The 16,724-nt window shown below is 42.3% G+C and overlaps 1 protein-coding gene across 9 annotated transcripts in view; it reads left to right on the top strand.

Moving 5' to 3' along the window:
* Positions 1 to 16,724, top strand: part of ITSN1 (intersectin 1) — a 251,838-nt gene that overhangs the window by 82,785 nt on the left and 152,329 nt on the right. For all 9 annotated transcript variants that reach the window (XM_043448750.1, XM_043448748.1, XM_043448749.1 and 6 more), the window contains exon 5: positions 8,413 to 8,573. In XM_043448750.1, coding sequence (XP_043304685.1) covers positions 8,413 to 8,573 — 161 coding nt within the window. The remainder of the gene's footprint in view (positions 1 to 8,412; positions 8,574 to 16,724) is intronic.

Raw genomic sequence — 16,724 nt, 5'->3', positions numbered from 1 at the left:
GCTGCAGTCCACGGGGTCGCACAGAGTCAGACACGACTTCGCAACTGAGCACACACAGTAAAGTTGCTTATTCCCTTTGTAAGCCTGAGCAGCACTTCATCTCTTCATATTTCGGTTTTTAAGTTTACAAATAACAGCTGACCTGAGGAAGTAGGTTTTCCTCCCTATCTTTGATACTAGTCTTGTGTTCTCACTTGGTTTTTCTGATGGGGTCAAAGGGAAGGCCCCCTGCCCCTTTTGGTAGAGGAGAGGGCTTGAGTCTAGATTTTAGGCAGTCCCTGTGCCACTCCTCTGGAGAAGAGGAAAATTTTTGTATTGAGAATGAGGAACTTTTCCTAGTTTCTCTTTCTCTTTGCGCCTTTCTTTCTTTGCTCTAGTCTACAGTTGAAATGTAGAGGTGATGGGGACTGCTGGGGAATATCTTAGAATTCATGTAGAAACTATACTCCAGTTAATTTATTTATGAGCTTTGGAACTGTAACCTACTAATACCTTGGAGATACGTGTCTGTCCAGTCTAGTTTCTAATTAAGAATACTGGAAATCCTGAAATCTCCCTCAGAGGATGGAGTCAAGTCAGTGTGTTTAAAGCCAAATTATAACAGTAACCAAAGATGATTCATCTCCCTAGAAATTGTCTTACTGCTAAGGAGCTGAAAGGAAAGCCACCAATATCCTCTTATCTTTTGGCAACTTAAACGCTTAACATGGTTCCAGCCTAGGCTGGTGCGGAGACGGGAAAGAACAGGGCAGAGGGCCATGGGACAAGAGCCTTGAGTAGAAGGAAGGTAGAGGGAAGGCAAAGAGGTGGAATGGGGGCTTTGGAGTCAGAGGCGGTAGGGGCCATGGAAAGGGGTATGGAAGCTGTTAAGGAGAGAGGTGAGGGGAAGAGAGGGAGCACTGCTTGGAAACAGGCCCTGAGAGAGGAGGAGGAAGCCAGAGGCAGAAATCAGGGGCAGGGATCAGGGCAAACACCCCTTAGGATACCATCTTAGGATCCTCTGAGCATATGTCAGGAGGGCCTTCAGCCCCCAGCAAGATCAGTTTGCTAAAGTCCCTGGCCCCCCAAAAGTCATCCAGAACATTCCTGAGTTATCACCGTCTCAGTTCATGGCCGTGAGCATCTCTCCAGCTGGTGGGAGCCAGTCCTGATTGCTCTCCTTTTGTCACCCTCCACAACCAGTCTATCAGCGTATACTTTTGACTCCATTACAGACTGTATCCCCAATCTGGCCCCTGACTTTCTGTCTCCTTTGCTTCCATCCTAATCTGTCACAGTGGGCCGAATAACTGTGCCCACGATCTGAGAGTCCTGACTGGAGACTGTCTTCCACACTTGTCCCTTTAGATCCCATTCTCCAAGCAGCAACCCAACAATCTTTCAAAAAAGTAACCGCCCCCCCCGCCCCCCACAAGGTAAATCCATTTAAAATTCTTCATTGACAAAACCCAAAGTCGTTACCAAGGCCATAGGCCCATGTGATCTGGGCTCTTGGCTGTTTCCCTCTTCTATTTTCTACTATTTCTTTCTTAATTTTTTGCACTCTGGTTTCACTGACCTTCTTTCTATTCTTTAAATGCCTCAGGGTCATTGCACTTGGCATTTCCTCTCCCTGTCATGCAGCTCTTCTAGATCCTTACGTATCTGCCTCATTACCCATCAGGTTTCGATTAATGGGTCCCTTTCCCTGAGAAGGGCTTCCTGAGCACTTGTCTAAAGTACTTCCCTCTCAGTTTTGGATGGACATGTACACAGGGCTACATTTAAAATGGATAACCAGCAAGGACCTACTGAATAGCACAGAGAATTCTGCTCAGTGTTATATATCAGCCTGGATGGGAGGAGAGTTTGGGGAAGAATGGACACATGTATATGCATGGCTGAGTTCCTTGGCTGGTCACCTGAAACTATCACAGCATTGTTTCTTAATCAGCTATACTCCGATACAAAATAAAAAGTTTAAAAAGGCAAAAAAGAAAATATTTCCCTCTCCCCACCTGCTCCTGCCACATCTTCTCTTTCCCATTGCTTTGCTTTCTTTCTTTTTTTTTTTTTAATAAGATTTTTTTATGTGAACCAGTCTTCATTGAATTTGTTACAATATTGCCTCAGTTTTATGTTTTGGTGATTTTTTTTGGCCACGAGGTATGGGGAATCTTAGGTCCCCAACCAGGTATCGCACCCACACCCACTATCTTGAAAGGCAAGGTCCTAACTGCTGGACCACCAGGGAAGTCCCCTTGCTTTATTTCTTAATAGCACTTATCAATATGTTGAATAATCTGACTGGTTTTCTTGTGGAGTGTCTGCTTGCACTGAAACAAGGGCAGGAACTTTGCCTGTCTTTACCTTAGTTGTAAGCCCAGTTCCTGAATGGAGACCTTACTAAGTGATCTTTTCAAAAAATATTTGTTGGGAAATTCCCTGGCGGTCTAGTGGTTAGGACTCTGCACTTTCACTGAGGTGACCTGAGTTCAATCCCTAGTTGGGGAACTAAGATCCCACAAGCTGTGCTGCAAAGCCAAAAAATTTTTTGTTGTTGGGTGAATAAACAAAGAGATGGTGAATGACTGGACCAGATTAATCTGGAGGGGGGAGTTGAGCAGCCTGCGATGAGCCTTTGTGGGTGAGGTGGCCTCCTAAAGGAACTGTCTGATGCAGTGAATGAGATGGAGCAAAGACAGGCTCTTCTTTCCCCTGAATCCTGTGATACAGACAAGGTTAAGTTTCAGAAGGGCTACACGCCTGTCCACCGCAAACCCCAGACCTATTCAATGGCATTCAAGGTTACCTCATAGTTCTTTTGTTTACAGACTGAGGATGTGTGAAGTGCTGTGTTTAGAAGTTACTTGAATAAGTTTTTTTCCTTCTATGTGGACACGTACTCATTCAAAATGCTACTCGGTTTATTTGTGTTTTTCTTTGTTGTTGTTGTTTTGTTTTTAATTAACTTTTGTTGAAATATGGTTGATTTGCAGTGTTGTGTTAGTTCTGCTATACAGCAAAGTGAATCAGCTAATATATAAACATACATCCACTCTTTTTAAGATTCTGTTCCCATAAAGGTCATTACAGAGTATGGAGTAGAGTTCTCTGTGCTATTCGGCAGGCCCTGATTAGTTATCTGTTTTATATATGGTAGTAGATGTATGTCAGTCCCAGTCTCCCTGTTTATCCACCCCCCGCCAACCCCAGGTTTATTTGGTTTAGTTTTTATTCAGTTCAGGGATCTGCTCTCATCTTTGTGGACTTAATTTTATTTTTTGAATATGTAACACATTAACAAGTTTCCAAAAGCTTATTATCCTTTCGTTGTTTATTTCTGTGGGAAAAAAACGTGTCCCTAATATGTATGTGAATTTAAATTATTTCCTCTTCCTTCTACTTTGAAAGTAACCTCTTATAAATGTTCTTTTGTTCTTTCCTTTTCTCACTTAACAGCGTATCCTAGAAATCACTCATATCATTGCATAGAGATCTTTGTTTTCTTTTTACAGTTATGTAATACTTATTGTGAATGGTATACCATGGTTTATTCAACCAATCTCCTATGTTTTCTGCATTTGGGTTATTTCTAATATTTTACAGTTACAAATAATGCAGCGAAGAATGAGCTAAAGCATGTGTTTTTGTATTGTTGGAGGTGTACCTTCAGGGTAAATTCATAGGATTGAATTGCTGCATCAAAGAGTAAATCCATACGTAGTTCTGCAGGTGTTGCCAGATTTTCCTGTGCTTGAAGTTGAAACACTGTTTCCCGTAGGACATAAGAGCAATGTGTGGTTTATTTGTACAAACTGAACAAAAAGCTTACCCTTAGTATTCAGTATACTTGTGGACCTTTTCTCATCTCCACCATGCCTGTTGTTATATATAGATTTTAATATCAGACTAAACATCGTGTTTAAGATCAGTTTGTATTCAAGTCATAAATATTGTTTCACTTACTTTTTATTAAAAATATTTTTTATCATACTTTTTTTTAACTTTGGAAGTTGTGTGAATTTAGTTTCAGGATTCTCAGACTTTTAGTTAGTCTTCTGGGGTCATTATTAGAACTGAGTGGGCTTCCCAGGTGGCTCAGTGGTAAAGAATACACCTGCCAATGCAGGAGACATGGATTCAATCCCTGATACAGGAAGGTCCCCTGGAGGAGGGGATGACAACCCACTCCAGCATTCTTGCCTGGAGAATTCCATGGACAGAGGAGTCTGGCAGGCTACAGTCCATGGGGTCGCAAAGAGTCAGACTAAGTGATTGAGCATGCACACACACACAGGAGATGAAGTGTATAGCATAGCTGAAATCATTTTTTGCAGAGAAAATTTGAGAAATAGAATTCCAACTCGTTTCTAGTGTCTTAGGAGGGATTGGAGAGAGTCGAGCTTTGTAGGAGTAACTGCTATAATTCTAAAAAGACCTTTGAATTTTTACTACCGAGGAATCCCAACAGCTATGTTATGTTAGTTGAGCAGAAGTTTTTAAAAAAGATCACACAAAATTGTTACAAATGTTTTGGGATTTTAGTGGATGTTTAGAATCTGAGCATTACATGTTTCCTCTCCTCTTCCATTGAGGCTTCTACTAATTATGTCATTACTAGAAAGTCTTTTTCCCCTAACCCACTCATTATCCCACACTAGATATTTTTGTTTCTCTCTAGAAAATGTGTTTTGGGAGCAGTAGTGTGGGGAATAGAAAGTGGGAATCTATCTGCCTGTTTGTTTTTTGTAAAGCATGCATGTCAGTATTGATTGTTGGGAACCTTTATTATATCCGTGAAAACCATTTGAAATACCTGAATGTCTTTTTAAAAATATTTGAGTGGCTTCTGTGGCCTTCTAGGGGTTAAGACTCCATGCTTGTACTGTGGGGCAGAGCAACGGGTTCGATCCCTGGTCAGGGAACTGTGATCCCACATGCTGCACAGTGTCACCAAAAAAAGAAAAATTGGTAAAAGAAAGCTCACCATTTCATTTTATTGATTCAACTTACTTTATGAAACCTGAAAAACAGACTAAAAATAAAGCAACCAGAGACCAATCTCAATTATGATCATAGACACAGAAAAATGAAAACAAAGTCTTAGCAAATGGAATTCTACAATGTACAAAAACTATGACCAACTTGAATTTATGCCAGGAGTACAAGATTAGTTCAAGGTCAAGGAATTCCCTTAACATTATTTCGCTCAGTAGTGTCCAACTCTTTTCGATCCCATGGACTGTGCCCTCCCAGGCTTCTCTGTCCATGGAATTCTCCAGGCAAGAATACTGAAATGGGTAGCCATTCCCTTCTCCAGGAGATCTTCCCGACCTAAGGAGTGAACCCAGGTCTCCTGAATTGCAGGCTGATTCTTTATCATCTGAGCCACCAGGGGGGCCCATATTGTATCAACAGATAAAAGGAAAAAGAACATGTGTGTGATCAGGTCATCAGATGCTGATTAGACATTTGATAAAATGTATGGCAAGCATTTCTAATAAGTAGAAAAGGGAACCACTTAAATATGTCAGATTACTTTCTAAAAATCAGTACCAAATATTACACTAAACAGTGAAACACTGCAGCCATCTAACTTAAACTCAGAACTAAGCTGGAATGCTCACTTAGTAATCTGGTGGAGATATTAAGAACAGTGAAAGAGAGGAATGGTATAATTATAGGAAATGAAAGCTAACTCTTTTGCTGGTTAGGTGCTTGTGTAAGTTTCACAGAAGTTTGGTAAGATTGATCAGCCAGCAGAAATGATTATTAAAAGCAAAATTAGTCTCTGTGCTTGAAATAAGCATCTAAATATGGAAATGAGGAACATGTTCTGTTTGAGTGACAGAAATGATAAAATTCAAGACCCCATTTGACGAGAATAGTAATTACTTATATGGAGAAGGTGATGTAATCTTTTTAAAGAAAACATTAAGAGAACTGAATGTACTGTTTTCTTTGGACAAACTATCATAAATATGTCAATTCTATAAAAATTAATATATCTAATGCAGTTTCATCTTGGATTTCAGGAGAGTTGTTTGTAGAATATATAAATTATCTTAAAGTTCATAGGGAAAAAGAAATGTCTGAATAGCCAAGCAAGTTTTTAAAAACTTTTTTATTGGGATTTACACTGTTGTGTTAGCTTCTGCTGGATAGTGAAGTGAATCAGTTACACGTACACATGTGTCTACTCTGCCTTAGGTTCTTTTCCCACGTAGGCATTTCAGGGTGTTGTGTAGAGTTCCCTGTGCTATACTGTCGGTCCTTGTTAGTTATCTGTTTTATCTACAGTGGTGTGTATATGTCGACCCGTCTTCCAATTTATATATCCCTGCCTTACCCCCTGGTAACCATACGTTTGTTTTCCACAACTGTAACTCTATTTCTGTTTTGTAGATGAGTTCATTTTACTCTTGTTCTAGTTAGTTTTTTTTTTTTTTAAAGATTCCACATATAAACAATGTCATGTGATATTAGTCTTTCTCTGACTTACTTCACGCAGTATGACAATCTCTAGGTTCATCCAACAAGTTTCTTTTTTTTTTTTTTAATTTATTTATGTTTTTAATTGAAAGGTTTGTGTTGGTTTCTTCCAAACATCAACACAAGTTTTTTTTAAAATAAGCCTTGCCAGATACCGGAGTCAGTGCAATCAGATTATTGTCACATTGACCTGGAAATTATTCATAGTAGATAATCCAGAAATAGATCTCATTTCATGTAAACATTCAATAAACCACAAAAATTTTTTTCTGCCTCAGCGAGAAAAGAATGGATTGGTTCCTAAATATTGCTGGGAAAGTTAAGTACCCATCTATCTGATGGAAATCTGATTGAACCCTGGGGTAACACACCACACATATATGCAGTGCAGTTCAGTTCAGTTACAGTCGGTTTAAAGGTTCAAATGTAATAAAGTAATACAGTCTTAGAAAAGAAAGCTATGTGATCAAAGAAGTATTTTACATGTATAAAGATGTAGAATTCCTGTATGCTGAAGAATTACACAAAATGGACAAAGTTAAAAAATTCTTTCAGAAACTGACAGATAAACAGTTGATATGTAATGTACAATGAGCTCTTTTAAACTGACAAGGAAAAGACGTGCAATCCATCAGAAAGCTTGGCAAAGGATGTGAACGAGCAATTCATAGAAGCATGAGTCCAAATGCTCAAGAAACATGGCAAGCGATGCTGAAGCCCGTTAGCAGTGAGAGAAATTCAGGTTCCATGGTGCGGTTTGCTGGAGGGCTCATTGCTGGCAGGGGAGCTCCTATCTGAGGCAGAAGAATGGTTCCTGTGGCCATAGTGTTTCCTTTATGATTTTATGAGCTTTACAAATTTTCCCGAGAGATAGTGTTGACTTTTAGAATTTTTAACATTTTTAAAATTTTGTAATCTTTTTATGACACTTTTCTCTGTGCCTCATGTTTTACTACTTTGCATCAACTCCAGCCATGTAGGGTTATTTTCTACATAACGTGATTTTCTTTTGTGGACACAGTCTGTATGTGGCTCATTTAAAAGACGGCTAAGGATTAAGCATTTTAATTGGAGTACCTGGTCTTAACATTTGAAGTTTCAAATAAGAATTTTGTTAAGACAAGTTTGAAAAAATGAATCTTTAGGCCTTTGGTATCTAGACTTCAACAAATGAAGTCCGAAGGACTGTGTTTTGTGCAGAAGAGATTAAGTCACATGCAGTTTCAGTTTGCCAAAATGTAGTTTCTGGTTGCAAGTCCAAACTCTGTTCTTCCATTTGGTTACTCTTCATTGAGAAAAATACTTTATATAACAGCTTATTGAAAGTTGCACTTGACCATTTATGTTTGGATACTGCTTTCAGATACTGTGTTTGTAAGCTCATTTAATTAATTTTCACAGCTTTAAAAGTATGCCAGTATTACATTATAGTAGAGCATAGCATGTCACATGCCCGTGGTGAGATCTGCAGAACCCCACAGAGGAGTTGATGCAATCTAATCAAGAATCTAGAAATAAACTCTTGTTTCCAAATACCTTTGTTTCCCCTGTAACAGCTTTATTGTCACATAATTTATATAACAAAATTCACAGTTTTAAAATGTACAGTTCAGTGGTTTTTTAGTCTATTCAGAGTTGTGTAACCATTACCACTATCCAATTGAGAACATTTTATATGTCCTGACATTCGAACTGAAAATTACCTTGTGTATCATATAAATGATGCATGCATATAAGTAAAGACTAACACAGTAAAACAATTCATAGTTATGTAAAACCTATTCAGTTTTTTCCCTACAGCTTGGTAAACAAGTTTTGTTTTGTTTTCTCTGGGACCAAGGGAGCTGACGCTTTAGTTTTCGTGTGGGTGGGGCTGGTGGTTTGGGAAAGGTTCTTTTAAGGTCACAGTCATTCTGAGCCCATGCTGTTGTTCTGCAGGGCGCTCGCTGATATGAATAATGATGGCAGGATGGATCAAGTGGAGTTTTCCATTGCTATGAAACTCATCAAGCTGAAGCTCCAAGGGTATCAGCTCCCGTCTGCGCTTCCCCCTGTCATGAAACAGCAACCAGTTGCTATTTCTAGTGCACCAGCGTTTGGTGAGTCTAAAAGGAATTGGTTCCTATATTTCATTGTATGTTTTTAAAATAAATATTTCCCTCTCCCCGCCATCTCAGTTTGTAGCACTGAAATTCTAGGAGACATTCAGTCTGAAAAATGATAGCCCTGTGCACAAAGATAATCCTGGAAGGGGAGAAAGCAAAAAAAAAAAAGAAGAAAGAAAGAAATGAAAGCAACAGTGCAGATTGTCAGGGGAAAAGGAATAAACTTGCAGTGTCTGTTGCATCTTCTGTCTCTTTCCTGCTCCTATTGGATTCTTGACCCTTCTTCACATCTTCACATACTTCCCTTTGATTTTTTGTTTCCTAGAGCATTATTTTGTTTCCTTGTGCTCCTTTTGTTTATAGTATCAAGAGAAATGTATTTTTTTTTTTTTTTAAATAATAGTTGAGGCACTTGGCTACGTTATGTTACTTCTTAGAACAAAATGCCACAGGGGGAAAAAAAGTTATTGTCCCAATTTAAAAAATAATTCCATAAAATGCCATCTTTTAGTCAGATGTTCTTCTTAAAAATTAATTGGTAGGCATGTTCCTGGCGGTCCAGTGGTTAAGACTTCGAGCTTCCAATGCAGAAAGCATGGGTTTGATTCTTGGTCAGAGAACTAGATACCACATGCCCTATGATATGGCCAAAAAAGAAAAAAAGACGATTAAATGATAATTAGTTGGCTAGGATCACAGTCAGTTCTGCTTTCTTTTTCTTTTCCTGATTTGCTTTTTTGAGCCTTACTGTGTGGCTTGTCGGATCTGAGTTCCCTGACCAGGGATCGAACCTGTGCCCCCCTGAAGCGGAAGCTGTGCTGTGCTAAGCTTAGTCGCTCAGTCGTGTCCAGCTCTTTGTGACCCCATGGACTGCAGCCTGCCAAACTCTGCTGTCCATGGGGATTCTCTAAGCAAGAATTCTGGAGTGGGTTGCTATGCCTTGCTCCAGGGAATCTTTCCAACCAAGGGATCGAACCCAGGTCTTACCAATTGAGCCACCAGGGAAGTGGAAGCTAGCAGAGTCTTAACTGCTAGATCATGAGGGAAGTCCCCAACAGTTCTGATTTCTTTGTTCTCACCCTAGGCTTTAATTATTTAGCTTGGTTTAAAGATTACAGTAATAAGATCCAACATGTGATTCTTGGGAAAGTTCTTAGACAGTTTAAACAAAACAGAAAAATGGTGGATAGAGTTTCCCTCTCTCTCTCCATCCTAATATATCTGATGACAGGTGATAAAGTGAAGGAGGTTTGGGAGGGGGCAATCATAGTAATTCAGGTTGTCTCTGATACAGTTAATGATGTGTGCATGTTCAGTCACTCAGTCGTGTCTGACTCTTTGAAACCCCATGGACTGTAATCTGCCAGGCTCCTCTGTCCTTGGGATTTTTCAGGCAAGAATACTGGAGTGGTTTGCCATTTCCTCTTCCAAGGGATCTTCCCAACCCAGGGATCAAACCCGCATCTCCTGCGTCTCCTGTATCTGCAGGCGGGTTCTTCACCACTGAGCCACCTGGGAAGCCCACAATGAATGATAAGCTGAGATAAATAAATGGTGTACTTAAGAGATTCACTATTAAAGGTTCATTATGCATTGCCTTTCTTTTGGTGAGTTTGTGCCACACGTCTGGGTATGATAAGGAGAAAGGTCCATGTTTTGGGTTAGGCAATAGGATAGTGACCCAAGGGAAGGAGGAAAAACTCAAAGTCACATGAGAGCTGGGGTGGAAGGGCAGAGGTGAGCATTGGCCATGGGCTGCTCCAAGGGACCAGCGCCCTCCCTGGCCATCTTCCACCATGTATTCCCAGTTCTGAGCCCTCTGTTAACCAGCTTATTTCAAAGGGGTGGTCACTCCGAATCCCTGACGGTGCTTGTAGCTAAAACAACTAAAGGGTGTTTGGTTTGCCTTTGGCCTCCATTCCGAGGCTGCAAGAAGAAACCTTGGCGTGGAGAAAGGGTCAGATAACCACAGGCATCCCATTTCCCCTTTTTCCCTCAAACCCAGGTGTCGGTAATTCTTCCTCTGACATGTGATATGTCTTCTCTTATTCCATTCTGCTGTAGGAATTTCAGCTCTAGGGATATTGCTGATTTATTTTCAGGAGCAGTGCCATCATTGTACAGAGGGTTTTACAGTCAGTTAAATAACCTGCCCAGCCTCTAAAGGAAGCCAGGATTTTTTTTTTTTAATTGAAGGATAATTGCTTTACAGAATATTGTTGGTTTCTGCCGAACATCAACATGAATCAGCCACATGTATACATGTGCAGGATTTTTTTTTTAACTTAAAAATATTTTTAAAATGTTTTTGGCCATGCCTTGCAGTATATAGAATCTTAGTTCCCTGACCAGGGATCGAACCCATGCCCCTTGCAGTGGAAGTGTTGGAATCTTAACCACTGAACCCTAAAGGAGGTCCCTGGGAAGCTGGGATTTCTTAGCTGCCCTCCTGCCACTCAAACCTTAGCTCTTCTCCTTGGCTTCTCCACGGCCTTTCCTCCCATTGTTCTTGTCACACCGACCTTCTCAGTAAACTTTTTTCTAGAGGATTAATCATGAGGGAATAACAGACTATAAAGAGAAGTTAAAAGTACATGGTTCCTTCCAATCCCCACTTTTGCACAAGTTTACTAAAAAATCTGGCCTTTGCCAAAGTAATTTTTTTCTTATGATTCTTCCGGCTACTTGAAAACATAACTTATTACTATTATCGGCATTTTCTAATTAGTATGAGGCTTTGTCTGACCATGGGTTTTCTAGCCCTGTGGTCTGTCTTCACATGTAGCGTGTTCTTTGGTCACAACAGTAACCCTGAAAGTGTGCAGCGGATTGTTGATCCTCTCACACGAAGGAGAGAACTGAGATGCCAAGAAGCTGAACACCTTAAAAAAAAAAAAAAAGAGTTGAACACCTAAGCATGTTCCAAGGGGCTGCCCTGGTGACTGAGAGGATAAAGCGTCTGCCTGCAGTGTGGGAGACCCAGGTCCAGTCCCTGGGTTGGGAAGATTCTCTGGAGAAGGGAATGGCTACCCAATCCAGTATTCTTGCTTGGAGAATCCCATGGAGCCTGGAGGGTTATAGCCCATGGAATTGCAGAGTCACACACGACTCACGAGTAACACTTTCTTTCATGTTTCTGAAAGGGAGGCAGAGGCTCTTTAAACTCAGTTGTCCTCAAGACCTTTGGTTTCATCTTTTCCTTCTCTCTTCCCACCTTCATTATCACCAGATCATCAGAGTGACATGGGGCTATATCACTCTCCCAAGGTTAATGCAAATGTTAATGCACCATGGAATTTAGGCTGGCTATAGAGGTTGAATAGTCATTTTGTTAAGAAGAGGAAAATGGGGTGCAGTGATACTGTGATTTGCTTAAGGGTGCCCGGCCGTATTCCAGGACGTTCTGCGATGAGTATGCCTCGTACCTTCTCCCTTCAGTGTGTTTGCACACGCCATCATTCTTCTTTGACTCTGGACTCAGCTGTTTCAGGGAGAGGTTGTTGTGATTGTTTCTGTTTTTTTGCCAGAGTCCACAGTTTTACTGGGTCAAACCAATCAATATCTTTAAGCCCCGACTGTGTGTCCTGGTTGCTGGGAAGGGGGTGGTGAGTAAGACATCATGACTCCAGTTGCTATGGAACTTGTTCACAAGCTAGGGGGAGAAACAAATAGACAAACAGTCCTGTGAAACAGGGTGATACGACAGAGGCCCAGGGCTTCCCAGGGGCGGGAGTGGTAAAGAACTCACCTGCATCCCATCCCTGGGTCAGGATCCCTTGGAGGAGGGCATGGCAACCCATTTCAGTATTCTTGCCTGGGGCATCCCATGAACAAGGGAGCCTGGCAGGTTACAGTCCATAGGGTTGCAAAGAGTCAGAGACAGCTAGAGCAACTTAGCACACACGTGCTCATGAGAGACCCAGAGAGGACCAGGTGGTGGTTATTCAGTTGCTCAGCTGTATCTGTTTGCGACTCCATGGACTGCAGCATCTCCCAGAGTCTGCGCAAACTCATGTCCAGTGAGTCGGTGATGCCCTCCAACCATCTCATCCTCTGTCATCTCTTTCTCCTCCTGCCTTCAATCTTTCCTAACATCAGAGTCTTTTCCAGTGAGTTGGCTTTTTGCATCAGTTGGCCAAAGTATTAGAGCTTCAGCTTCAGCATCAGTCCTTCCAATGAATACTCAGGTTTGATTTCCTTTACGATCGACTGGTTTGATCTCTTTGCAGTCCAAGGGACTCTCAAGGGTCTTCTCCAGCACCACAGTTTGAAGGCATCAATTCTTCAGCACTCAGCCTTCTTTATGATCCAACTCTGACATCCATACATGACTGATGGAAAAACCATAGCTTTGACTGGATGGACCTTTGTAGGCATAGTAATGTCTCTGGTTTTTAATATGTTGTCTAGGTTTGTCATAGCTTTACTTCCAAGGAACAAGTGTCTTTTAATTTCATGGCTGCAATCTAGAGTGATTTTGGAGTCCAAGAATATAAAGTCTGCCACTGTTTCCACTGTTTCCCCATCTATTTGCCATGAAGTGATGGGACCAGATGCCATGATCTTTGTTTTTTGAATGTTGAGTTTTAAAGCTGCTCTTTCTATCTCCTCTTTTACCTTCATCAAAAGGCTCTTTAATTCCTCTTCTCTTTCTGCCATAAGGGTGCCTATGACAGAAGTGCACCTGCATATCTGAGGTTATTGTTATTTCCCCCGAAACCAGGTGGTTAGGGAGAATTTACCCAGGCGATAACTTTTGAGCTGGCTTAGGTATGGGGGAAGAGAACCCTCCCGGCAAAAACAACAGGTCCTAAGGCAAAGCCTGGTGTGTCAGAGGAAAAGTAATGAGACACTTGCACCTGATGTCCTTAGGGCTTCAGGTCGGGGAGGTAAAGTAGGAGCCAGGTGGTTTGGGACCTAATAACCACTAAGCGAACTAAAAGTCGCTTAGTCACATTCAGTTCTTTGCGGCCCCATGGACTGCAGCCCGCCAGGCTCCTCTGTCCGTGGGGTTCTCCAGGCAAGAATACCGGAGTTGGTTGCCATTTCCTCCTCCAGGGGATCTGCCTGACACAGGGATCAAACCCAGGGCTCCCGCATTGCAGGCGGATTCTTTACCTCTGAAACCACTAAAGAGCTAGCATTTTTTCCCAAGTAAGTTCAGTTGAAACCTTTTGAACAGGGTGTGAATGGTTGATAGACATTTACAAAAATATAATCTATGTTATCTGAAGACCGGTTTTGGGTTTTTTGTGTGGGCTTTTTTTTTGTTGTTGTTGTTGTTTTGTCATTTGTGTTATCTGAAGACTGGATTACAGGGGACAAGTGTAAACTCAAGGACATCAGTAAGGAGACTTTTTCCATAGGCAAGAGATTAATGGTAATTTAGATCTGGCCAGTGATAATCAATGTGGAAAATAGCTTAGCATTAGTTTCATCATATCCCATATTGTGGAGGAAAAGTAAATCAGATTTTGACCATATTAGGTTTGAAGAATCTTGCTGATTTCCAAGTCCAGATGTTAGGGAGGCAGATAAATCTGTATGTCTGCAACGCAGGAGGGATTCTCTGCGCTGGTAAGTTTGAGTACAGGTGGCATTGAAAGCCCTGGGACTGGATACAGGATCTTAGAAAGTTGTGGAGGATATGCAGTGGAGAAACTCATGCATGAATCCTCAGGAAAATGAAACTTAAGGACAGAGGTCCTACTGATCAGGCATTTACAGAAACCTGAAACTGATCTGTTGACTGATGAACCTCCACCAAGAGTCTCTCCCCTTCCTCAAGCCAGTGCACTTGCTGCTTGGATTCTGATTGAGTTCTCTCGCCTTTCTGATCCTTACCCATAAATCCAGCTCACCCCAAACCCTCCAAGGACTCACTTATAGCTTACTACAGTTGGTATGTCTAGAACTGCAATTCTTGGGACTTCCCTCGTGGTCCAGTGGTTAAGACTCAGCACTTCCAATTCAGGGAGCACAGGTTCGATCCCTGGTTGGGGAACTAAGATCCCACATGCCTCCCAACCAAGAGAGAAGAGAGGGGGAAGAAAAGACATTAGAATTGCAATTCTTCTGCTGTTTCTGCATAAGCTCAACTTCTGGTGATTCAGTGTCCCTCTTTGTTTAGGTTGGCAGAGTGTAGCTAGAGTAGGCAGAACACCTAAGATCACACCTTGTTTCAAGGGGAGGGGCTCCATGTTTGAGTTGCTTCTGTGCTGTGCTTAGTCACTCAGTTGTGTCCGACTCTTTGGGACCCCAGGGACTGTAGCCCACCAGGCTCCTCTGTCCATGGCAATTCTCCAGGCAAGAATACTGGAGTGGGTTGCCATGCCCTCATCCAGGGGATCTTCCCAACCCAGGAATCGAACCCAAGTCTCTCGCATTGCAGGCAGATTCCTTACCATATGAACCACCAAGGAAACCCAAGAATACTGGAGTGGGTAGCCTATCCCTTCTCCAGGGGATCTTCCTACCCAGTAATCTAACCAGGGTCCCCTGTACTGCAGGCGGATCCTTTACTAGCTGAGCTACCAGGGAAGAGTTGCTTCTGAGGGACTGAGTAAGAGTAGGACATGAGAGTGATTGGATTTGATATTTGATAAGATGGGTTTGGGCCCGATCTTGGGCATCCCTAGTGACTCAGACAGTAAAGAATCTGCCTGCAATGCGGGAGACTTGGGTTCAATCCCTGGGTGGGGAATTCAGGTTCAGCCCTGTAGAAAGGAATGGCAACCCACTTCAGTATTCTTGCCTGGGAAATCCCATGGACAGAGGAGCCTGACTGGCTACAGTCCCTGGGGTTGCGAAGAATCAGGCACTACTGAGTGACTTACACTTTCACTTTGATGAGCAGTTTCTTTGGAGTGGTAGAGACAGAAGCCTCCTGGAGGCCTGGGAGGGCAGAGAGTTTAACCGTGAGGGGGAGCGTGTCAGCTAAAGGATAGTGTGTTGTTGGTTTGAAAGGCTCCCGTGTTTTTAGAGTCGAGGGGAAATCTCAGTGGTTGAGGAGAGAGTGGAAAATTTCATGAAATGAGACTTAGCACCATCAAGAGAGATGGCATCTAAAACCTAGCTTCTGGGGGATGTGTTTGTTTAGAGGTATATTAAAAAGCAGAGACATTACTTTGCCAACAAAGGTCCGTCTGGTCAAGGCTATGGTTTTTCCAGTGGTTATGTATGAATGTGAGAGTTGGACTGTGAAGAAAGCTGAGCACCGAAAAATTGATGCTTTTGAACTGTGGTGTTGCAGAAGACTCTTGAGAGTCCCTTGGGCTGCAAGGAGATCCAGCCAGTCCATCCTAAAGGAGATCAGTCCTGGGTGTTCATTGGAAGGACTAAGGCTGAAGCTGAAACTCCAGTACTTTGGCCACCTTATGCAAAGAGTTGACTCATTGGAAAAGACCCTGATGCTGGGAGGGATTGGGGGCAGGAGGAGAAGGGGATGACACAGGATGAGATGGTTGGATGGTATCACCGACTCAGTGGGCACGGGTTTGGGAAGACTCCGGGAGTTGGTGATGAACGGGGAGGCCTGGCATGCTGCGATTCATGGGGTCACAGAGAGTTGGACACGACTGAGCGACTGAACTGAACTGAACTGATCCAGAAAATGCAATTCATTCAGAAGAGGCGGTCACTTGGTAAAAATCGTTGCAGGGACAATTTAAAAGCTGAGTAGGTAACTGAAATGGACAAATCATGGTGTTAAGAGAATAATGATGAGGGTTGTTCCTGGATTGGAAGACTTGCAGGACCTGGTCCCTAGGGACTCTTCACACTGACCGACAAGGCTGCCTTTGATGACTGGATCCCACACCAAGGAGGAATGACTGGGAGCGGAATAAAGATTAAACAGGGCAGGGACACAGAGACAGGAGGATGAGAAGGTCCAGACCTCAGTGGGGGAGGAGATCAAACCCACCCAGGAAGCCAGGCTCATGCATCAAAAGGAGCAACAGGCGGTATCAGGCAGGGTCAAATCCCACACACAGTTATTATTAGAAAAAGAGGACGAAGGGACGAGCAACACCCACATGGACAGTGACCGCACACCAGTGACCTACTATTTCAAAACAAGCCGAGAGGCACTTAAGAAAATGATGCAAGTCATGAACGACTGGCATAGATCAGAATTTTTTAAAA

The sequence above is a fragment of the Cervus canadensis genome, chromosome 27 (assembly GCF_019320065.1).
Source record: "Cervus canadensis isolate Bull #8, Minnesota chromosome 27, ASM1932006v1, whole genome shotgun sequence".
Taxonomy (NCBI): Eukaryota; Metazoa; Chordata; class Mammalia; order Artiodactyla; family Cervidae; genus Cervus; species Cervus canadensis.
This window is presented reverse-complemented; position numbering and strand designations above follow the sequence as displayed.